This window comes from Rhinolophus hipposideros (assembly GCF_964194185.1).
Source record: "Rhinolophus hipposideros genome assembly, chromosome: 13".
Lineage (NCBI taxonomy): Eukaryota > Metazoa > Chordata > Mammalia > Chiroptera > Rhinolophidae > Rhinolophus > Rhinolophus hipposideros.
Window position 1 is genome coordinate 62,524,160 of NC_138059.1, and position 26,311 is coordinate 62,550,470.

At 35.0% G+C, this 26,311-nt stretch overlaps 1 protein-coding gene across 3 annotated transcripts in view; it reads right to left on the reverse strand.

Annotated features, from left to right (window-relative positions):
- Positions 1 to 26,311, reverse strand: part of ARFGEF1 (ARF guanine nucleotide exchange factor 1) — a 103,946-nt gene that overhangs the window by 66,044 nt on the left and 11,591 nt on the right. For all 3 annotated transcript variants that reach the window (XR_013994696.1, XM_081069782.1, XM_081069781.1), the window contains exons 2-5: positions 3,825 to 3,855; positions 3,135 to 3,291; positions 1,752 to 1,898; positions 153 to 332 (exon numbers count right to left, since the gene is read on the reverse strand). Coding sequence is in view for 2 of the 3 variants with exons in the window: in XM_081069782.1 (XP_080925908.1) it covers positions 153 to 332; positions 1,752 to 1,898; positions 3,135 to 3,291; positions 3,825 to 3,855 (515 nt within the window). In the remaining variant the exon portion in view is untranslated. The remainder of the gene's footprint in view (positions 1 to 152; positions 333 to 1,751; positions 1,899 to 3,134; positions 3,292 to 3,824; positions 3,856 to 26,311) is intronic.

Genomic DNA, 26,311 nt, shown 5'->3' on the forward strand with positions numbered 1-26,311 from the left:
AAGCAAAACACCACATATCTCCAGTAAGTAGAACTATAAACGAAATATATTCCTCTCTATAGACACAAGAGATTTCATTATAAATTCCTGTAATTCTTTTCTGTACTTGATGCCCATGGTATTCCGTACAGTATCTCTTTTTTAATACTTACAGCTTGGTTTTCCATGCGTGCAAAGATAACATTTAGCATCTGAGTAAGAGTAGCTTTGGCTGTTGTCTGATTGATGAGATTTTTGCTTGCTAGATAGATATTGTAACATGTTCTCACAGCTTGCAGTACAGTTCCTTCATGAATTTCTATGTGTTGAGATGTTACTGCAGTAAGTAAAGCCTTAAAACAAACAAACAAAAAAACGTTAAAGCAATTTTCTCCATCCAGTTTCAGCACAAAAATATGAGTATTTCTGTATTAGAATAAAAACTTTCAGACACCATTACAACTTTCAGGTATACACTAACAGAATTTTCAGTATACACTAACAAAATTCCTACCTGCCTCGAATGTATCAACTGTTAAAATATTTTGTTTTCCTCATTCTGGCAGGTTTCCACATAATCCTCCCAAACCCAGAAGCTAGAAAACCATTCATTCATTTGTTTCAACCCAAGTTTCACTAAGTATTAGTTTATTAAATAAAATGCAAAACATTAAAACTCTCATAGTAGAGCACAGATAATGCTTCATACGACGTACCTGTTGAACTAAATCACCCACTTTGGAGGATACATTCTGTGTCTTATTCACTTCCAAATTTTTCTGAGATCTTTTTTATAGACTGGACTCAATAAATGTGTTATTGTTGTTATTGGTAAAGATGTTTATAAATGTTTTAGAATAAAGCATTTAAAATAATCCTAAAGTGAATCCTCAAATAAAGTGAGTAACTTTAGTTTCTGAATTTTCTCACATTAGGTTACTTGCAATTTCCCAAAGCAAGAACTCATTCTTTTGTCCTTGTATGTTGTACAATGCTATGCAGAGCCAGCACTGAGTAGATGCTAGATAAACCTGACTGACATAAAAATGCAAACGACAGGCCAAGCTGATTGGACAGCGTTTTTAGAATAAAGATACTATATGACTTGTGAGCTATGAAACTGAAAGGCTCAGAAGGGCTATATTCACACATGAAGCAACACTTTATCCATGTAAACCATTCAAAGGTACAATTAGTACAAGAAAAGTATACTGATCTATAAACACAGCGCCATTACCATTAGCAGTAACATTAAGAATTTAATATTTACAACAAGACTGAAAACATAACTGTGTTTTTTTTAAGGGAGTTAATCATCCAGGACCATCACAGCACAAACCGAGGACAGGGTTCAGCAGGTGAATAGGTGGAAGGGAATCAGGCCAGGCTATGCACAAGTAGTCCACATGGTGAAGCCTGGGTCTACAGGGCAGACTACAAGGGGTCCAAGTACAGAAAAAACTAGAGGGGTCACGGAGCCTTCACATGGAACCCTAAAGCTCTAAAGATACAACACGTACAGTAAACTGAAAAACTCTGGAAGACTCTAGAGGCCCAAGCCTAACTTAGGATCTTTAAAATAAAAGAGACTTGGAAATACAGTCTTCTTCTAATGAACTCTTGGCACTCAACAACAAAATGCCTCGATATGGGGTCTAAAAAGCACCCGAGCCACCTCTGTTATACCGGGGAAGGACATGAAATGACCTTTCCAATTATCAAGGTTTAAGAAATGTAGATTATAAGTAAATTCACTTTATATAATTCATTACCTTTATTATTTGCAACTGAACTCCTTCGTCTGTTTGAGGACCTTGGAAGCAGCCACAGATTGTTTCAATAATTCTATCAATTAATTTTTTGCCTGGGGTGGTACTATCTGGAGCATTGCCAGTCAAGTGCCCATAAGCAATAAGTTTCTGAAATGAAGAAAGAAAATAAAGATTCTAATTAAGCTAACTCATATGTATACTAATTAAATATACATCAAAATTACAATATATAATTGAATATGTATTAACATTTTTACATAACTACATTAAAGTATAATTAAAGCCAAAGCTCTACCAACTTTTCCTGAAGAAAGCTTAAATGGCTAAAAACATGTGAAATTATTTACACTGTTAATAACCACAAAAACAGAATCACTACAACAAAACCATTAGGCAATACACTGAGAAAGCCAGGCCTTAGAACTTGTCTCTGATGAGTCAGAATAGCTTACTATTCCATCTAATAGCTTACTGCTTTCCTTCTAAACATGAGTGACACTGCTTTTGTGGAAGCTATCTCACCTCATTTAATGACCGAAAATCTCTTTCCCAATTAGATCTGTGTATTTGCAGAAAACCCAATTTCCATACATTGGCTGCAATAATTCATGGATTTGTTCATTTATCATTACCAGTATAGCCCTAAAAGGCCTTAGTTTATTATAATTTAATTTTTCAAGGAAAACATGGTCACAAATCAAACAAACTTATCCTTAACCTATCTTAAAAACAAATCATAAAAAAATAATTAAAATAAAAAAATCATAAGGATACAGTCTTCTCTTAATCATTAAATTATTAGTTAAATAGGTATAATCCCCAAACAGTAAAAACACCTAAAAAGAGAAGGACCTCTCTTATCTGGATGTTTGCCTTACAAATATGTAGAACGATCCATGTGCATGTGTAAGAACAACTTAAGGAATTTTCCTAACATAAGTAAGTGAAGGTCAGAACTATTGTCCAACAGTGAATATAAATATTAAGCTGTAAATAATACTGTATAAAGTATGTTAATTTATATAAAATAGCAGCCATTTAATAAAATCATTTGCAAATAACGATGTATGTAAAGTCAGCAGCAGATTAAAAGTTATTGTGGTTTTTGCATTTCACTGATGGAAAAAGAAAAAAAATCAATACTTTCATTATTGATAAACTTAGTAAAGATTTTGTGATTCACTAAGCTAACTAATGATTTTTATTACCCTTAAACTAATTTTTTTGCAAGTATTACTGTCTGTTTAATATAAGCAACCATTTGATTTCTTATCAAAAAGAGTATTAAAGAGTTTCACGGAAAACGTCTGAATCATTAATTGTGAGTAATGTTCAGAAACATTCAAATTAGACGGTATTTAGTTAATACCATGTTATACATACCTGTAAACAATCTAGAGATGTACTAACTATGCGGGGACATTTGGATTGGCATGCCAATTCAAAGGGTAAGAAGTACTTGTCCGCTTCAATAAAATTTGTCTTTGATTTCACTGGTGGAAGGGTGCTTGATCCAGCTTTCGCTTCTCCATGAGGAGGACTAAATGAAAAAGAAGAGTCTGATTAAAGTACCACATTTATCATACTGATGATAAACTCATAAAAAGGCAGAATTTCAGTTCTAAAAAGAACCTTGCTAAACCAATCTTCATCCTCCCTTATTTCATGAGAAGTTAAGTGATTTGCTGTAAGTCAAAAGCTAGTGTGACTAAATGCAAGAAAAATAAAAGAAATTAAATTATTTTATATAAAATAATTTAGATTACTACTTATTAATCTTTCTAAATATGAATCAAAATCTAAGCAAACACTTTAAAGCATGTTATGGTATTTCAGAAATTCCCTTATTTATTTATGAATTTTTTGTATCCCTTATATACTTATTTATGAGGTCATTTTGTATTTATAAGTAGGTTTACAATTTCTTAAATACCATTTTTTAAAATGATTTTATTACCAAGATCACATGCAAAAAATCTGCCACGCTAAAATATAGATAGATGACTATATTATCTTGGCCAAGAGTGACAAGTTTCAAAATTATTTTTACTAAAGAAAAGAAACCCCACTAACCTCTGTTTTTCAGTTTCTGCTTTTATTTCCTCTGGGGGGAAAAAAAGCATATATTAGACAACTTGACAAGAGAAAGATTAAGTAATTTGGTTACAGGTTTCGTAAATGAATTTGTATGTAATTTCTATAACAAATTGGGAAACATGCAAATTCAAAAAACAATTAGTTACTAACATTCTGTTGCAGCTGAATGAATTAATGTACACAAATAATACAATTTTATAAAACTAGACAATTATATATTAACAATAAGAACAAGTACAATTGCAGCTTACTAATTCCCAAATCATTTCCTTTTCTCAAAGTAGTTTTTTTTGGTCAACTATTTACATTAACAAGAAGCATTAATATTAAGAACAGAATATTAGGTATGCTGTATTCAAGTCACAAAACATAAGGCACATGTTGGGTGAGGAAAAAAACCCTCAATGCACCATTTTTGTAACTATTTCAAGGATTTGATTAGACCAAAACTATAACTTCCTGACCACGTATATAACTAATATTTACCCAATTGTCCTACTTATGACTATACAAGACAGTGTAAAATACACCTGTATAATTTAATGGGAAATTTTCCCTTCAATGTTTATGAGATGAGGTAAATTAGATCAATCCTATCTATAATGGAAGAGTCTTAAATTTATTTGATAAATTGGGGAATCTGTTTGAAATATGGAAGAAAAGTATTCAAATGCAATATAAATAATTAATATTTTTAATATTTTTGCAGGCAGTAGTTGAGAACTTAGCATGGCCAAGCACTATTACAGTCTACATGTACTAACACAGTTAAGCCTCGTAACAACCCTATGAGGCTTAACTGTGTTAGTACATGTACAATGTACTATCATATCTTCCTTTTAAAGATTAGGAGATTGAGGCCCAGAGGTTAAATAACTTGCCCAAGGGCTGCATGACTTGGGTGTATGGCTAATCAGGTTTCAAAACTAGGTAATCTAACTCCAGATCCTGGCTTTTTAACCATTATACTACATAAGTGTCACAAGATCTCCACTGAATGTAATGTTTCTCTGCTAATTCAGATGGTGCTATATTATTTATTTATCTATCTCCATATTATAAGGTCTATAAAGCAAACACTGTTCAAACTGATCTCTGAATATTGAGAGAAATGTGTTAAATTTGGGTATAAACAAGTTGGCTCTAAGTTTAATAATTATTAAAAACTATCACGTACTGAGCACCTTCCACATATCAGACTGTTATTAGGTTGGTGCAAAAGTAATTGCAGTTTTTGCATGTTTTTAACTTTTTAAACTTTATTACTTTTGCCCAACCTAATAAGTCCTTCATAAAGTGACTCTGTCAAATCATAGATACACAATTTATTCATTATCTACTCTGTGCCAAGTACTTGATATTTGGTATTTCAGTCTATTTCTCTGTGGACCAAACCTCTTTCCATTTTACCGGTAGTAGGAGTGGAAGGGGAACAAACGTAAAAATATTATCTGTAGGTATTTAAAATACTATAATACTTAATAAAAATTCACAATGTCTGACCTGCATATAGCTATTAAACTTGTATAGTTCACGAATACAGGTTATTAAAACAATTTAAATCACTTTTTAAAATACAGTACAGATGAGGGACCAATGGTGTATTTATTGTCACAAATCTTCATAAAAAATTCAAAACAGTATTCTTCATTATTATGTTGAATCATTATTATTTAAGAACCTGGAGTATTGCTAAAAATCAGGTAAGGTAGAAAAAAAGATGTGAGGCAGAGGAAGGGAGGGAGGAGGTAGCAGTTTTTGTACAAGGTGAATTTCCATTTACAGAGAATGGGGTCTTCTGGTTAAGTAAATAATACACGAGTTAAGAATACCAGAGGCAGTATAACGTGGTAAAGAGCACTGTGTTTTGACACCACCTGTCACTACATAACCTGAGAAACAATCCTCACCTCACTAATGACTAGATTACTGCGAAGGTCCCTTATACCTCAGATATTGCAGGTTCACTTCCAGACCATCAACAACGCGAGTTATCGCAACAAAGCAAATTGTAATTTTTTTTGCTGGTGGAGGGCTTTGCCTTCAGTTTTATAAAGTGCAACATTCATGTACACAATAAAATGAAGTATGCCTATATTCTAAAACATGGGTTACCAACTATGGCTCACATGCCAAAGACAGGCCACCCCGTTTTTGCATAGCCCATGAGTTTAAGAACAGTTTTCACAGCTGAACATTTACAACTTGATGATACAGAACACTAATTTTGAAGCCCAATGAAGAGTAATGCGGGGCCAGCCCGGTGACTCAGGCGGTTGGAGCTCCGTGTTCCTAACTCCGAAGGCTGCCGGTTCGATTCCCACATGGGTTGGTGGGCTCCCAACCACAAGGTTGCCGGTTCAATTCCTTGAGTCCCGCAAGGGATGGTGGGCTCCGCCCCCTGCAACTAAGATTGAACACGGCACCTTGAGCTGAGCAGCCACTGAGCTTCTGGATGGCTCAGTTGGCTGGAGCAGGTCCTCTCAACCACAAGGTTGCCGGTTCGACTCCCGCAAAGGATGGTGGGCTGTGCCCCCTGCAATTAGCAACGGCAACTGGACCTGGAGCTGAGCTGTGCCCTCCACAACTAAGATTGAAAGGACAGCAACTTGAAGCTGAACGGCACAACTAAGATTGAAAGGAAAACGACTTGGAAAAAAATCCTGGAAGTACACACTGTTCCCCAATAAAATCCTTACAAAAAAAAAAAAAAGAGTAATGTTATCCCCCCTAAAACAATTCCATTCTTCTCATCAGATCAGGATTACAAAATTTATACTTGCTTATTATTATTGTGAATTGCGTTAATAAAAACTTTGTGTACACTTGTTTTCTCTTGGTATGTAAGTATCTACATAATATCCTTGATTTTTCTTCTTGGCCTGCAAAGCCCTTCACAGAAAAGGTTTGCTGACCTTTCTTCTAAAATGTTATGGTTCAAAGGATCCTATAAACTCTGAACTATTCTATCCTATGATTCCATTGTTTTTTTTTAACTTTTATTTATTTAAGTGTGTTTTTCCAGGACCCATCAGCTCCAATCAAGTAGTTGTTTCAATCTAGTTGTGGAGGGCACCGCTCACAGTGGCCCATGTGGGGATCAAACTGGCAAACTTGTTAAGAACACCACACTCTAAGCAACTCAACTAACCGGCCGCCCCAATAATTCCATTATTTATATATGTGTGTGTGTGTGTGTGTGTGTGTATTTAAATAATCTAATAAAATCTACCCAACACAAGGTATATTGAATATAATGTTTCTCTAATTCTGATGGTACTATGTTGTTTATTTATTTATATTTCCCTATCTCCATATTTTAAGTTAGACAAGAAGGCAAGCACTGTTCAAACTGATTTGGTAAGTTCTTTTTTTTTTTCAGTGTTATAGAAATATAACACTAAGTCTCAATGTTTCTGATGTTTTAAATTACCCTGTACTAATCTGTGTTTTAACAAGGCTTCAAGGGATTCTGATACCCTACCAACAGGTTTCATAAGCATCGCTACAGAATGGTTTAAAGAAAGGAGGGGAAGACAGTCGGGTTTCAGCAACTGTCCACAACTATTGTATACCTCTACGAGTTCTCAGGCTAGCATTTAACCCTATGCTGAAAAGGAATTCCCTTTCAATTTTCTTAACACATAATCAATGTCCAGTAACACTACCTTTGAGAAAACTGCCTATTTTAACGAGCTTAGAAACAGTTTGCTTCAACAGTAGAATCAAGAAGTAATAAATTCTCAATTGTTAAAAAAAAAATCAAAAGAAAAAACAAAGCATCAAATTAAGAAACAGCATACTCAAATTAAAAACCACATAGTGCTTAATTCTGAAATACTTTCCTGTTAAAGTCAGAATCATGACAAGGATAACTACAAACAGCAAAATATTTTTGACATCGCTCTGCAAACATAGACTATGCAAATATCCAATATTTGATGTGATAAAAAAAGCCATCATTCTTGCACTCAAGTAAGATAAAAATCAGATGCTGGATTGTTTGTTAAAGATACTTAGGTTTTTCAACTGTATAGTCATAGCCCTTGAAAAAATCTTATTAAAATTCAGGAATTATTTTCTCTCTTGCCATTGACTCCCTCTATCCCTTCGGAATTATTTTTACAAACTTTTTAAAAACCTTAGAAACTACTACATTATATATAGAACGAAAGGTTAAAATTGGAGAAAATGGGTTATTGTGAATTAACACAGTACAGCTTTTAAAATATTTTGAAAGAAACAGACATATTATTCCTTTCAAGTATATCAATTAACTGGAACTAAGTTGATAAGGCACAGGATTTCGTGTTTAATGGACACAAAAGAGTGATTTATTTGAAAAATAACTGATTACAGGTAACATCTGATTTCCTAAGTACATGAAATATTCCCTTTCATGATTTTTACCATCAACTTGCTCAGCAGCTGTCTTTTCCCCGACTACAGTACAAATATAAACTTCAAAATAGTACTTACACAATTCAACAAATTCTGCTATCTACGCCTACAAATAATTTATCTATCTCTCATGACATCATTTCATTTTATATTATAGCATAGTCTGCAGAGCAGCAGCATTTACTCAACGCAAACTAAACAGAAATCTTTTTTTTTTAATTAATTTTATTGGGGTGACAATTGTTAGTAAATTTACATAGATTTCAGGTGTACAATTCTGTATTACATCGTCTATAAATCCCACTGCATGTTCACCACCCAGAGTCAGTTCTCCTTTCATCACCATATATTTGATCTAAACAGAAATCTTAAGGAAAGACATTAAAGTCAAATGAAGAGTTTCTAATAAACACATTAGAATTTACACATCCAAAGTGTTATCTTCTCTAAAATGTAAGTATGGGAGGCTATATATATCAATAAATTATCATAATGCTGCAAGTATTCAAAATATTTATGGAATTCATTGTTTGCAGTTCTTTCTTGACCACTTTCTTCTTTTAAATGAATCTCAAAGAAGGAAAATATCTCTCGAAAGGGAATCAGATTCTAACCACCAATTAATCACAAGTGGCTTAGAGCCAAGTATGAAGAATGGCTTGTGACTAAAAAAGTTCTTAACTTCAGTGGTTCTGTGCACCATCTCATCTTGTGTGTGCAAGCACTGTTCTAGAAAAAGTCATAACTCTCAATAGAGTCTCAAAGAAGCTTGTAACCCAAATGATAAAGATGATATAGGATCAATTAAGAACCGCGATTTAGATCAACTATGACTATACACGTGAAAGCAATTTTAAACATTTATAAAATATTGCACAAATGTAAGGGATTACTTTGAAAAATTAACATTCCTTTGGATGTATATATTCTGCTAGGTTTACATTTTCAAATCCAGTCATATAACTTTAGAATCACACTTCATACAGTTAAGGATTAAATGAAAATACAGGCGTTAAATAGAATGTTACGGTAATCTAAGGAAGAGATAATGGCTTAAACCAAAGCTATGACAATAGGGTTTAGTAAATGTAAATTCCATGGACATCTGGGAGGAAAAAGAATGAAAATTCTCATTTATCTCGGGGAAGAGGAGCGGGTGTTAGCAGGAAGAGGAGATCTACCTTGCATAGCTGGGTAATAGAGGTACCATTAACTTAGACACAAAACGCCATTTTCTCACTGGGCAAGGAGGGCAGGGGGGGAAAGGCAGGTGTGAAGAAGAAGTAAGTTTGGTCATGCTTTATTTTAAGGGACTGGAATATTCAAGTGGCAATATCCAGCAGGCACTAAAACATAAATTTGGAGATTGGGATAGTGTGGCAGGCTGTGTTTTCCACACTGGTCACTATGTTATTTCCTGTTCCACATGCCCTTGCCACAACTCCACCAAGAGATAGCATCTAATTCCCCTCCCCTTGAATCTGGGCTGTCCTCAGAGATTCATTATAACCGACAGAATGCAGTGGAAGTGACAGTGGACAACTGCCAAGACTAGGTCAGAAAGGGCCAAGGGCCCTGCCTGATTCTCTTGGAACGCTGGGTCTCCCAATGGCCCGATGTGGGAAGCCCAAGCCCACAGAGGTCACATGGAAGTGGTTCAGCCAACAATCCCAGCTGAGCCCGCTGTCCAGTCCTCACAGCCCAGGCGCCAGACATGAGTGAAGAACCTCCAGAGGGGATTCCGTTCCCAGCCCTTCACGTCCCCCCCAGCTTCGTGAGTCTTCCCAGCTGAGGCCCCAGACACTGGAGCAGCAACACGGCCCATCTGAATTCCTGACATAGAGAGTCTGTGAGCCAAATAAAACGGTCCCTGTGTTACACCACTAGCTCTTCAGTGGTTTATTCTACAGCAGCAGATAAACTGCAACAGAAAGAGTGCAGGAGGCTTGAGGAGGTTGGGGTTTGAAATAACTCCCTGGCGTAACAAACGGGAGAGAGAGCTAACTGAGAAACACAAAGCACTGCAGGAACATGGAAAGTTCTCATGTATTTTGAGCATCTGGATAAGGAAACCAGATGCGTAAGAGGTATAGTATTGCTTGATAAAATGCAGCTAGGACTTGTTGCCCAGCCAACCACCTTGTCACGTACTTAGCCTCAGAATCTGGAGGTCCTCTACATAAGTAGTCTGCAAAATTATGACTAAATCATATATAAACAATTGATTTCTATTGAAGTAGAAAGTAATTTAAAACAAAATAACACTTTAAGTTACTTTTTAGTGCCCAGAAAAACCCAAAAAAGATGTAACTCTTCCTTATGCTGCTGCTGTCACTGCCTCCACCTCCTCTCTTTTATTTTATGGAAGCAAAAGATGCAATGGGAACAATTCAGCTGGGATCAAGTTAATTGTACAGTGAATATTCACTAACATGAATTAATGAATGTCCCCAGGTACTAAAATGATTGAGAGTTGACAAAAGTACCTAAATTCTGATATTCTTAAAAACTTTAAAAATGTTGGAAAAGGAAGGTGAAATGCACAGTAACATGTGATTCAACACTTAGGTGAAAGTTAAATGTGTATTTGTATAAGGTTTTACTTATCTCCACAGTTTACAGTGAAAACTGTCACAGTTACTGATACAATACTTAGTATTATTTTACATTTAGAAAGTTTATTATGTATTTGTAACCATTTTTCCCCTAAGCTAAACTCAGTTTTACTTTCCAGTATTCTCTAAAAGGAAACAAGCCCATAAACTAAACTACGGAAATTTTATCTGATGTAAATGTACTTTATATGCACTTTTAGTAGAATCCATTACTTTCAAAATTACTGGCAAAAATAGTGATTAATTTTTTACTAAGCCAATAAATAAATAAATAAATAAAACCACAAGCGTGTATGATGGAAGTTGTTGAGCGGTCCTATAGATTACCAATTTTCCTGCCAAATTTCAAATAAATGTTTTCTTGTCATAGAGCTAAACTGGTATGACTAGTTTCTGAAAGATGAAAGGGAAAAAAATAGATTTTCATTCAAAAGCCAATATTCCTGCCCTCGCAAAACCAACAGATCCCCATTTGATAATATGGTTCTAGAGGACGTGTCAAAAAGGAGTGCAAACTTCTGACTACAATCATTCTGTCATTATTGCTCTCAATGGTCTGTCACTCAAACTTTCAGAATATAGGTGACAAGGTGTTTCTCCAGTAAAACAGTAAAAGCCAACTAATAGGGAATGACTGTAAAAGCCAACTAATAGGGAATGACTGTATCCAAATGAAAACTAGACATATGAACCATAGAAAGCTTACAAATAACTCAAATCTAGAATTTCCAAATTTAATTTTGCATTTAAAAAATTTTTTAATTACTTGTAACAGAAAGGCACTGAACCACTTTTTAACTTAGACCTTGATCTCTGGCCAAAGATAACATGTAATTTAAGTTCTCTAATGCATTTAAGTAATTTTTCCATGATAAATAACTTAAAAGTAGGAATAAAAAATTCCAATGGACTGAAACTGTTTCTTGAATATTTGGTACGATATCGAGATCCTTGACAAATATTTTCTAAGATGATGAAAATTGTTGAGTAGCTCACCAAAATCACTTGAATAGAAACAAGTCTAATGAACAAAAAATATATCATATTTGTGTAACATTTTATAATTTACAAAGCTGTTTTACATACATCTACATAAATCACCTGAAGTGATTTACCCAAGATGACCAAGGAGGTAAGAAATGATTTAAGTGTGACTGATAAGAAACAAGCCTAAATCCAATGGCTGAATGTCAATGACTTATTAATTTAAAATATTAATTTTAGAATATTTGTAATTAGCTTCCCCATGCACTCATAAGAGTTCTACCAAAAAAGAAAACCACTGTGCTGCCTATTAAAAAATAGAAGGAATCCTGCTGGTCTGAAAATCAAAACTAGAAATATTAAGTTCCAGTAAATATTTCAAGTCATTAATTTTCTCTTTCAGACTTTATGTATCTTTTAAATAAAATACAAAATAAAAACCTCAATAGAATTCGGACCGAGTGCCTGCCTAATGACACTAAAGTGATAAATACAGGCAAACCAAATTTACAGAAAACTAAGTGAAAATAAGCATTTAGAGAAATCGTGAATTATGAAAACAATCCTTTAATGAAGCTTAATATTTAGATAAAAAAGAACGCAGTGACTATTCGCTACCAACAACTTGCAGCAACTACAGTAAAAATCAACAAGCGCAGAGTTATTGTTGTCAGTGCTAACACTCCCACTGGGCAATAAACAATCAGACATTCAGGGATTCTGCTCAGTATAAGCCACAGAGCAGCGGCAGCCATGGAGTCACAGGCAGACGACCACACTGTCAGTCAGGGCGCTGACTCTATTTCAGGCTTGGATGCCCCAGCCATACAGGGCAGAGGAATGGGCTGAAGGCCCCAAAAGACTGAGTCAAACCCGAGCTTTGCCATTCTATGACCTTCCTAAACCTCAGTTTACAGATTTTTTCAACTGGGGATGATAGTATCTAGTTGTCTGTCTCATAAGAATATTTGGAGCATCAAAGAGGTGTGAAAGTGCTTCATCTGGGGCGGGGTTATTTATTTATTTTTTGAGAAAATCTTAAATACGAAACAGTACAAACAATATGATAAATACCCAAAAAGGAACCACCCAAACTTGATTTTATGAAAACGTTTCATAAATGTATAGCTCTTTCCAATTACAAGTAATAGCCTTTCCGAACAAACAGCTAAAAATTGCGATATCAAAAGATTTGGGATAGAGGTCCGGTCAAAGCCTCCATTTAAAGTAGACACATGGGGAAATTTTTAAAGCGAAACATATGCCTATGTAAGTGCATGAACCCTCTCTGAAAGAATTTGCTAGAATAGTGTTTGCCTAAGGGGGAAAAAACAAGTGACTAGGTAACGGGAAAACTTATTTTCCATCCTTTATATATCTCTCTGCACTTTTTGAATTTCATACTATGTGTACATTTTGACGATTTTGAGAAATTAAATGTAAAAATTCAGCAAACAGGCAATAAAGATCCTAATGAGTATTTTTATGTTTGGTTTAGCATTAAAGGCTAGGATCCATTTATCTATTACTTTAAAATCTACAAATACTACTTTCAAATTTCAATGTTCCTTTAAAATATTACTTTTAAAATTTTTCTACATTTTTTTACTGAGATTTTCATATCTTGCAGTTTATTTATCCCTATGTTTTAAAAACTGATTTTAAAATGAAACTGAAGGGAAAATAATTTGACCTCTAAATAGCTACACTACAGGAAATTTTCCAATAATGCACTAGTCTATAAATAAGTTATGCTTGTAGCACTCACAAATGCAAACACATCTTATGTAATAGTATTTCTATGGTATTTTATCGAAGATATATACACAATGAAATTATCTTTCTAAAGAATCTTAGTATAGACCAGCAGAATTTTATACATATTTGCATATTTTTATTAAAAAAGTATGAGATAAGAATTAAAAACTGAGGCAGCATTGAACATCGAGTTAAATACCAAACTTTTTTTTTAAACACCAAATTTTTTTATAGCCCCTCACACCAACTGGTTAAACTACAAAGAATGATTTTTAAATCAAGATTTGAACCATCACAAACATATGAAAATACTAAATCTGCATTTCTCAAAATTGTATGTCAAAATTTATTAAAACACACTAACACACACTCACAATTTTAATCTTCAGAAGGACCACAATCAAGTCCACCTCTTGGTGTGGCTGGACACTTAACCATAAAGCGGCAATACTAAGGTAGAAAGTCAAATGTTTTATTCTGCCCTTTCAAAATACATTCGAGTTTGAAAACCTATTTTTGTATATCCTAACAGCACAAACTTTCACACTGAGACACTTGTAGAGCAATTTTCGAATGCATGATAAAACAAATAATTCATACACATGAATATTGTTAGGCTTCTAATATAGCTCTGTTTTCCAAAAGAACGGTTTCATTGCAGAAACTGAATTCTACATTTCCGTTAAAATTTTGATCCAGAGTTCCTCAATCTCTATTCCCTCAACCGTCATTTCCCCTGTGAGGTAACACAGAGAAATATACAGAATTCCGGCCTTCCACCTCTCTCTCCTACACACACACACACACACACACACACACACACACACACACACACACACTCACACACTAGGTTAGGTCCTCTGCGATACACTTCAATAGTGCAAGTTGCACATAGTAACACCTAGTATCTGCTGAGCAGATGCCCAGTGCCAAGTACTACTGCAGGTGCTTTAAAATATGTTATTAGATCCTCCAGCAACTTTGCGATCAATGCCATTATTGCTCTGATTAGTATACATGAGAAAACCGACCTGGACAGCTAAGTGACACACGAGACTGATCCTAGTACTAACTGTGTGACCTATATTATTAAAACTGCATTACCATACTGATAGCGGACAGTCTATAAATGACTGTTGAATGAATAAATTATCATAAAATAGAGGACCTAAGTTATACATGAAAGCAATTTAAAAATCCAAGATATTTTCAGGCCCCTGATATTGATCAAGGATAGTCTTCAGACCTGAGGAAAAAAATCTCAAGTTCATAAATACACCTATAACAAATAATGTGTCTCACAAGGAGACAACAAAGCTGCCATGTTCCTCAGCAGTGGCTAACCTCAATTGTTAGCTAAGTGACTCACTTCCTCTGACCCACCTTAAAAAGCAAGTACACACCTGATTCAGATTCATGCCTCATAAAAATTATAAATTACCATATTCATATCAGAAACTCAACAGTCCAAACTGCACATTTTAAGTCCACCATTGTCAAGATCTCTCTACTTGTTAAGACAATTAAGCACTAAATCTTAAAGAACAAAATATAATTAGTATAAGAGATCAAGAAAATGGGAAGTGTAGTAAGTAATGCATAATCAGGAAAGCCATGCAAAGAAGGTGGAGTTTGAGCTAAACACTGAAGGACAAAAAGAATTTAGGGAAGCACAAGGTACTGAAAAATAAAGGAACGACAAACAGTAGAGAGAGAAGAGCTGAATGCACATGGGGTGCTATCAGTAAAGATACATATGCCTCAATAAATGAAATGATAAACAACCCAATCAAAAACCAGGGCAAAAGATTCGAACAGACATTATACCAAACAAGAAGCACATGAAAAGATGCTCAACATCATTAGTCTAGAAATGCAAATGAAAGCCACACCGAGATGCCACTTCACAGCACTAAAACAGCTATTCTACATTCTAGAGAGAAACAACATCAAATGTTGGTGAGGACAGAGAAATGGGAACCCTCATACATTTGCTAGAAGGAAGTTAAATGATGTAGCCACTTTGGAATACAGTTGGCAGATTCTTAACTAGTTACACATAAATTTGTCATATAACTCAGAAATTGCACTCTTTGGTACCTATCCAAAAACAACAACAACAAAAAACATACATCCACACAAAGCCCAACAGCATGTGAATGCTGAAAGCATTATTCATAATCACCAAAAATTGGAAACAACCTAAATGTCCACCAATGGACGAACAGATAAACACAACACCAACTCCACACAACAGAACGCTATTCAGAAACAAAAAGGGATGAAATACTGCTACATGCTACAACATGGATAAAACTCAAAAACAGCATGCTAAGAAAAAAAATCATACACAAAGGACTCTATATGCTATGATTCAATTCACATGAAATGCCCTGAAAAGGCCAACCTATAAAGACCAAGTAGATAAGCAGTTGCCCGGGGTGAGGATGATGATTAACGGACATGAGGGATTTTATGAAAAGTGATGAAGCTGTTCTAAAATTGATTTATGGTTATGGTTGCACAACTCAGTAAATTTACTAAAAAAAAAAAAAAAAAAACACTGAGTTGTACACTTGAAATTGGTGAATTATGTGATATGTAAAATATGTGTCGGTAAAGTTATATAAAAATCAAAAAAGACATATACCTGATTGGAATGAGGGAACTTTAACAGAGAGTAGGGGGCAAATGTCATGTCATGTATATTCTATAACTGAATAGCTCCGCTGAAATGTGTGAAATACTACGTATGCTCCAGGATCAGGAAACAAACTTTTATTCTCCAAAAATTATTCCCTTCAGAAAAAAAGTCATCGTGTACTTGAGTCCGCATTAAGTCTCTGATTTCACAATGCACTCTTCTAAGAGCGTTTAAAAGCTTTTTATTATGAAGAATTCCAAACATTTTCAAAACTAGAGAATGAATAATATAATGAGTCCCATGTCCATCCACCTTAAACAATTATCTTATTCCACCTATACCCTCATCACTTCATGCTCCCCTTTCCCAATGAATTCAGTTAAAGCAATTCTAGGCCAAAATTTAATTAATAAATATTTCAGTATTAAATGGGCTTTTCTTTTAAAAATTATAAAAATAATGCATGATCACTTTAGAAAACTCCAGAAATGTATAAAGAAAACACCAACTATAATCCCATCATATAGAAATAACTCCAGTTAATATTATAATGTATATTTTTCCCTATGTACATTTTTAGTGTAAACTTTTCATTAAAGTATAACATACATGCTGGAAAGTGTACAAGTTACAAGTGTTCAGCTCGATAGACTTTCCTTTGCAAATACACCTTTTCTTTGAAAAACCAAATAACTTAAGGAACTGTCTTATTATACAGATATCTACAGTTTTCTACGTAAGGTGTATACGCATCTCTTGCCAACCCCAACGTAGGGGATGAAAACTAACATTTATTGACTACATATACTTTCTCATTTAATCCTATAATAACCCTATTACTAAGTAGACATTACAGATGAAGAAAAGAGACCCAAAGAGATTCAGTAACTTCCTTGTCTCAGATCCAATATATGGCAAAATCAGGATTAGAATAAAAAACTGACTGCCTGTCAGGGCTTTTTCTGCTATTGTGGCATCTATAGGAACAGTATGAGGGAAACAGAGAATGTTGGTCCTTCTCTCTAAGACTACTTGTTCTTTTTGCTTTTTAAACAACACGCATGGCATCACAGACAATTTAAACAGTAATGTAACTTCTATAAAATAGAAGCGTAAGTAAGAAAAGTAAAATGTGCAATACTGCAGAAAGCCTTAGGAGGTCACCAACATAAAAAAAGAAAGGTCTAATAACCTAAGAACTCAAATTTTTAGAATTTCATGTGTTTGGAAATGTAATGGCTCTGCAGGATGTCAGAGGGATAGTGGATGGGAGGGTTCACACAGTGTGAGGGATATAAATGATAAACGTCTAAGAAAAAAAAGAATTTCATATGTTTATTAGGACTCTTAGAAGAGGAAAATCTTAAAGACATTGGATTTGGCAATGCTTTGTTGGATATGACACCAAAAGCACAGGGGAAAAAAAGTAAAAAGTAAATTATCAAAATTAAAATCTGTGCATCAAAAGAATGAAAAGACAATCGAACAGAATGAAAAGAATGAAAAGAATTTCAATCAACAGAATGAAAAGAATGAAAAGAATTTCAATCAACAGAATGAAAAGAATGAAAAGAATTTCAATCAACAGAATGAAAAGGCAATCTAAGGAATAGGAGAAAATATTTGCAAATCACATCTCTGATAAGGGGTTAGTACCCAGAAAAAATAAAGAATGCCTAGAACTCGACAAAAAACAACCTGATATGAAAACGGGCAAAGAACTTGAATAGACATTTCTCCAAAGACAGACAAATGGCCAACAAGCACATGAAAAGGTGCTCCACATAACTATTAGGGAAACACAAATCAAAGCCACACTGAGATACCACTTCATAGCTGTCAGGATGGCTACTACAGTATCAAAAAAACCAAAAAGTAGCAAGTGTGGGCAAGGATATGGAGAAACTGGAACTCTTGTGTACTGTTTGTGGGAATGAAAATTATGCAACTGCTACTGAAAACAGTATGACAGTCCCTCAAAAAATTAAAAATATATGATCCAGTAACTCTACTTCTGAGTACATACACAAAAGAATTAAAAGCAGCGTCTCGGAGATATCTGTACACCCATGTTCACAGCAGCATTACTCACAATAGCCAAAAGGTGGAAGCAATCCAAGTGTCTATCGACAGATGAACAGATAAACAAAATGTACACACACACACACACACACACACACACACACACGACTATTATTTAGCCTTATAAAAAAAGGAAATTCTGACATATACCACAACAAAGATGAACCCTGAAGGCATTATGCTAAGTAAAATAAACCAATCACAAAAATTCAAATACTGTATGATTCTATTTTTAAGTACCTGGAGTGATCAAAATGATAAGAGACGGACAATACAATGAATGGTGGTTGCCTGGTGCAGGGGGTGGGGGGGAAAGGAAAGTACAGAGATTTATTTAATGGCTAATGAGTTTCAATTTTGCAAGATGAAAAGAATTCTGGAGATTGGCTGCACAACAATATGAACACACTTTAACACCACCGAACTGCACACTTAAAAATAGCAAAGATAAAAAATTTATGCGTAATTTACCACCACTAAAAAGAAAATAAAAAAGACAAATTTGTTTTGGCCAATATGGAGCAAGCCCCATTGCTCACAATTCCTCCCTCTTATAACTAAAAAATCCCAGAGCGTGAACAATACAATTATTAATACAATAAACAAAGAAAGAATGAATGGTGGGACCATAGGATTTGAGGAATAACAGTGATGGATTCTCTGGGTTTTCTTTGTGCCTCCTATAATCCTGGATGACATTTGGAAAAGCCTCCACTGGTAACCCACCAACAGGCACAGACAAAAACGCCTCAAGAAAAGCTAGCTCCCAAAGGACAAGGAAACCACAGCAGCCAGCAGGAAATGTTTTTTTTAAATAGCATCTGCCCTACTGTAGCCAAAGACTAAAGAAAACTTGCACTTGCTGTGTCAGTGGGGCCAAGGGGGTGGAGCTGGACTTTGGGTTCCCTCTGGTGGCAGAGAGACCCTGAGCTTTCCCCAGTGGGGAAAAGGGTGCTGTCAGTGAGGCTGGATGGGCAGTTCAACTTCCAGCCCCGAGCGGCATCAGAGAGGAAGAATGCAGTGGTGTAAGGTGGTAATAAGCAGTCTTCTCTCCCCACAGAGTAGTGGCAGCAAGGCCCAATGAGGAGGAACTGAACTTCGCCCCCAGCCCAGCAGCAATTACACAGTTCGAGTACACCCTTTGCTCTCACCTACGCTGGCGTCATCAGGGCCCAACAAGGAGCTGAATATCTACTACCGCCAGGACCTGTGCACTAGACCTCAACAGAGAGACTGTTTGCACAGTGAATATTAAGTAGGATTTAGAATCTCACAATATAACACCAAAATAGCCAAAATACAACTGGAAATCATACCAAGTACCAGAAAAATCTCATTCAATGAGCAAAGAGAATCAACAGATGCCAACTCCAAGCTGACATAGATATCAGAATTCTCTAACAAGGATTTTAAAGCAGCCATCATTTTAAAAAAATGCTTCAGTGAAACTTGAAACAAATTTAAAATATAGAAAGTCAGCAAAGAAACAGAAGCTAAAAGAAAAAGGAAATGTTAGAACCGGAAAATATTATGCACAAAATTAAAAGTCACCGGATGGACTTAATAGCAGAATAAACACGATGGAGGAAGGAAATCAGTGAGCTTGAAGGCAGAGCAATAAAAATTAACCAATCTGAATCACAGGTAGAAAAGATACTGAAAAAAATGAACAGAGCCCCAGGGACTTAGTACCAATAATAAAAGATGCATTATTCATATCATCAGAGTCTCAGAAAAAGAGGAAAAAGAGTACGGGGCTGAAAGAGTATATGAAGGCTTAACAGCTGAACACTTCCCAAATTTGTCAAAACACACAAACCTACAGATTCAAAAAACTGAGCAAACCCAGACAGAATATGAGTCTAAAGAAATACATGCCAGGACACATAATAATCAAACTTCAGAAAGTAAAGACAAAAAATATTGAAAGCAGGTAGAAAAATGACATATTATCTATAAGAGGAGCAATGATTCAAATGACAGTGGATTTCTCATTAGAAATTACAGGCCAACAGTGAAATATCTTAAAGGGTAAAATCAAAACCTCCTCAGGGAAAAAAAAAAGTCATCACCATTAGGTCTACCCTAAAAGTTCTTCAAAATGAAAAGAAATGGTAAAGACAAAAATCTGAAACAGCAAGAATGAAGAATGGCAAGTATAAAAATATGGAAAAATGTAACAAACACTTTCCTTTCTCCTCTTGGGTCTTCTAAATTATGTTAGACATTTGAAGTAAAAATAAAACACTGTCTTATGTGGTTCCTAATGTATGCAGAAGAAATATTTAAAATTAAAATGCTATAAAAATGTAAAGGGACCTAAATGGAGCTAGCTAAGGTTTCTACAGGCTGCTCAAACTGGTAAAATAATGATATCAGTGTACTCTGATAAGTTATGTATGTATAACGTAATACCTAGCACAACCACTTAAAAATCAAATATAGAGATACACTTAAAACTCTACAGAAAAACCAAAATGAATTCTAAAAAATTGTTCAAGTAACCCACATAAAGGCAGGAAAAGAAATACACAGGAAAGCAAAATACAAGGAATAACAGAAAACAAAACTAAAATGGCAGAATTAAGTTCTAATATATCAATATTACATTAAATGTGTAAGGCCTAAACGTAACAATTAAACACAGAGTTTGGAAGACCAAATTCAAAAAATATGAACCAACTATGTGCTATCTACACGAAATTAACTTCAAATACGATACAGGTAGGTTGGAAGAAAACAAATGGAAAAAGATATACCACATAAACATGAATCAAAAGAAAGCATAAATGGCTATATCACTACAAGATAAAGAACAAAGAAAATGACCAAAAACAAAACGATAAAAGTGTCACTACACCAAGAACACATGAAACAAACGGATAGAACTAAAAGAAAAAAACCAGACTAATTTACAATTATAGTTGAAGACTTCAACACCCATCTCACAACAATTAATAGAATTATTAGACAAAAATATCACCAAAGATACAGAACTGCCCACCACCAATCAACAGGATTTAAATTTACAGAACACTCCATTCAACAGAAGACCACACCTTCTTATTGAATGTCCATGAATTTCACCATGATACTCCCTATTATCCCAGGCTATAAAATAAACTTCAAGAAATGTAAAAGAACTGAAATCATATGGAGTGTTTTCTCTGGCCACAATGGCACAGAACGAGGACACTGTTGATGGTACGGCCACCATGGAAAACAGTATAGAGGTTCCTCAACAAATTAAAAATAGAACTTACCATATATGATCCAGCAATTCCACTTCTGGGTATATATCCAAAGGAAACGAAATCACTATCTCAGAGAGACAGCTATGCTCCTATGTTCATATTATTCACAACAGCCAAGATCCGTAAACAACCTAAGTGTCCGTCTACAGATGAATAAAGATGTGGTGTGCGTACACACACATACATACACACACACACACACACACACAAAGTATTTCTTAGCCTTGTTGACAACATGCATGAACCAGAGGACATTATGCTAAGTGAAATAAACCAGACAGAAAAAGACAAACACTGCATGTTATCACTTATACTTGTATGTGGATTCTACAAAAAACTGAACTCGTAGGAACAGAGAACAGAATGGTGGCTGCCAGGGGCTAAGGGATGAGGGAAATAAGGGAAGGTTGGTAAAAGGGTACAAACTTTCAATTATAAGATGAATAAAGTGTAAGGAGCTAATATATACTGTGGTGACTACTGTTGATAACACTGTACTGTGTAACTGAAATTTGCTAAGAGAGTAGAACTTAAATGGTCTCACCAATCACTTTCAGAATACTATTTTTTTAAAAGAAATGAAAGTTCTCAAATCTAAGCTCCCACCTGAAGAAAGTAGGAAAAGAGCAGCATAAACCTACATAAGAAATAATAAAGCCATGAGAAGAAATCAATGAAATTAAGAACAGAAAAATAGAAAAAATGAAATCTCCAGGGCCAGATGTTTTCACTGAAGGATTCTACCAAACATTTATAGAAAAATTAACACTCATTGTATACAATGCCCTTCAAAATATGGAAGAGGATACAACACTTTTCAACTCATTTTACGAGGCCAATATTATCCTGATTATAAAACTGGGCCTTTGTTTAATTAAGCATTTGGCTGCTCTTTGTCCCTAGCCTGGGCTGGAGCCTCCGGACCCTGGAACTTCCTCAGTCACAGGAGTGTCTTTGTCATTGATGCTGAGCCTCTAGGGCAGTTTCAATACAGGCACAGCCACGCGGGAAAGACCAACTGTGTGGCTTTGAGCCACATGATCTCGGCCTGATCTCCAGAGGGGGTGGGAGGGTGCGGATTGGGTTCAGTCACGTGGCCAATGAATCACTCAATCATGCCTAGGTCATGAAACCCCAACAAAAACTCTGGACATGGACACCTGGAGCTGGGATGAGCTTACCTGTTGGTGATACACGCTGATCTGCCAGGCGAGTGACGCATCCTTAGGACAGGAAAGCTCTGCATTTGAGCTGTCCTTGGGTCCCTTAGATGGTCCTCATTTGCATCCTTTGTAATAAATCTGTAATTCTAAGTATAGCACTTTCCTGAGTTCTCTGAGTTGTTCTAGCAAACCTGAGCAGGTGGCAAGAACCCTGAATTTTAGCAGTTGGTTAGAAGTGTGGGTGGCCTGGAAACTTAGGTTTGGTGTCTGAAAACAAAGACAGTTTCATGGAGGACTATGCCCTTAATGTGTCAAATCTGAACTGATCCTGGGTAGTTAGTGTCAGAATTGCATTGCACGGCCCAAGACAACACAGATAAAGAATATACAGATGAATACCACTCATGATTACAAATGTAAAAATCCTCAACAAAATATTCGCAAATGGAATCCAGCCATCTATAAAAAGAGTCATATACCATGACAAACTGGGATTTATTCCAAGGATCCAAGGCTAATTCAATATTCAAAAACATCAACCAATGTAATTTACCATGTAAGCAAACTAAAGAAGATAAATCGCACAATCATATTCATTGATGCAAAAAATGCATCTGACAAAACTCAACATCCATTCATCATAAAAATAGGAGGAAAAAAAACCAAACCTCACAGCGACGAGCCAATAGAAAGGAGCTTCCTTAACTTTTAAGAGGAGCTACAGAAAACGTACAGCTAACACCAATTATAATGGTGAAAAACTGAATGCTTTTCCCATTTCTCCAGTTCTATTCAACTTTGTACTGAATGTCCCAGTCAGTACAACAGGCAAGAGAAAGTAATAAAAGGCATGCAGATTGGAAAGGAAGAAATAAAACTGTACTTATTCACAGATGATATGACTGTCTAAGTAAACATATCCCAAGAAATCTAGAAAAACTCTTAGAACTCAAAAGTGCAGTCAGCAAGGTTTTAAGCCATGAGAAACTGTAGCTCAAAAATCAAAAATTTCTATACAGTAGCAATGAACTGGAAAGCAAAACTTAAAAACCAAGCCTATTTATAATAGCTCCCCCCAAAATGAAATTCTTAAGTATAAGCCTAACAAAACATGCACAGGATTTAAGCTGAAAGAAATCAAAGAGGAACTAAAAAACGGAAGAGAAATAATCATGTTCATGGACTGGAAGACTCAGAAAAGTAAAGATGTCAATGCTCCCCAAACTGATCTACAGATTTAACCTGCTGCCAATCACAATTCCAGCAGAATTTTCTGTATATAGGTTTAAGAGAATTCAAAAATGTACAAGAGCAATGTAACTTAGAATAGACAAAAATCAATCTAATAAAAAAGTGAGAAGAAACACAATATCCAAGTTTAAGACTTTAAAGTTACAATAATTATAACAACGTGGTATTGGAGAAAGGATAGACAGAGACCAATAAACAGAACAGAGTCCAGATATAGACCCACAGAAAGATAGCCAATTGATTTCTGACAAAGGTGCAAAGGCAATTCAATAGAGAAAGGATAATCTTTACAACAAATGTTGGAACAATTATATATTCAAAAAGTTAATTGGACTTGATCAAGATTTAAAATGTTTGTTCTAGGAAAGGCACTGTTAATAAAAAGGTATTAATCCAGTTCTTATCAATATGAAATATGAGAATAACATCTACAACTTACAGTATTATTTTGTGGCTCAAGTGAAATATCCAGGAAAACAGTTGATTAAATCGCAGGTTCTACATAATTAAAAAGACTTGGTATCAAAATCTAGAAAGGCTGCAGACCCAAGAATTTGCAAACTAAGTCTACACCAGTTAACAGCACTAGACTTTCTATACACATCAAGAAAGCCTGTACTCTTGAATCTTTTTTTCACACCTCTTTTAAAGGTGTTGAGAACGTCACAATGGGCACATACATGGAAATGACATCTTCTGAAACCTATATACTTTGCTTTGCTTAGGGTTATGTGAGGTGAAAACTAAGGCTTCCTTTGTGTTTTGGAAGATACAGCAATCAATGAGGCCTCTCAAGAACACTTTTTAATTCGTATATTATATTTAGATAGATTACCAGAAGCATAAATTGTAAATATTTCCTAGTTAAAAGCCTGGTTGAGACCAGTTAGTTACTCTCTTCCCATGTTGAGGAATCAAAGTGAGAAAGGGCATGATAGTATGCGTGAAACAACAAAACAATTTCTTTCCTATCATCACACGCTAGTAGTAGACTTTAAGAAATCCTAAAGACATTTAAATTGTCCCTGTGTTCACCACTAGGCTGCTTTACTGGTAAATCAATGGGACTACTATTCAATCATCTATCTTTGACGTCAGCAGTCTTCTTTCTTGGTTTTATTTTCTACTTCAATAAGAAGCCCACTACTTCTCTTTGTGGATTTTTCTCCCCTCTTTTACTCTACATGTAAATACCAAAGGCTTGGGGAAGAAAACAGATATTAATTTTGCATAACAGAAAGGTTCTTTGGAAGCCTACAGACTTCAATGATAGACTTCTAACAACCTTATAAATATTTTATTGTACTTCTACCACAAAACAATGAAATATGTTAATCAATATATTTGTCAAAATTTTCTTGTATTTGCAACACTTTTTCTATGTATACCTATACATATCTGCTCTAAGAAAAAGATTACATAATCTGCTCGGTCCACTCAGTTGTCTTCCCGTATCAACAAATCTGTTTCAGGCAAATCACTACTCAGTGTTTCGTAGTATTCCATTATATAAACATACCAGTATTTATTTAAACAATCCCATACTGTTGATAGCTAGAGTTATTTTCAACTTTTATCAATTATAAAGAATACAACGAAGAATAAACTGTACATATTTATCGTCACATGTCTAATTATTTTCTAACAATTTTTAGAAGAATTTGAAATAAAGGGAATGAGAGAAAGGAGTAGATAGATGAAAAAGACAGGGAAAGGAGAAAGAAACAAGAAGAAAAGAAAACGGAAAGAGAGGCAGGATAAGACAGATTTTTCAAAAAAGATATAAAAAAGTACCGTGTTTCCCCGAAAACAAGACCTAGCCAGACAATCAGCTCCAATGCATCTTTTGGAGCAAAAATGAACATAAGACTGGGTCTTATTTACTATAAGTCCTGGTCTTAAGACCGGGTCTTCTATTCATTTTCGCTCCAAAAGACGCATTAGAGCTGATTGTCCGGCTAGGTCTTATTTTCGGGGAAACAGGGTATGTCTGAGTTTATTATTAGCAGAGTTGCTGTTTTATCATTTTCAGCAAATCCCTATTACTTATGTTTACCTAGACTGAAACTTTTCCTTGCAGTCTTAAACTCTTACCGTTCCTTCTATGGAAGTTAGTTTTCTCTATATGGAATTTTTTTAATCCTTAATTTTAAACAACATTGTTAGACTAAGACTTGTAAGAGTCTCTTTACAGTTGTTTTCTTCCTGGAATATGCCAGTTTGCATACACAGGTGTTTTTGATGCAGAAGGTTTTTTTCTATATGTTTTTCATTATTGCTTTGTTTGTAATTTCAAGTTTTTAAAATTTTT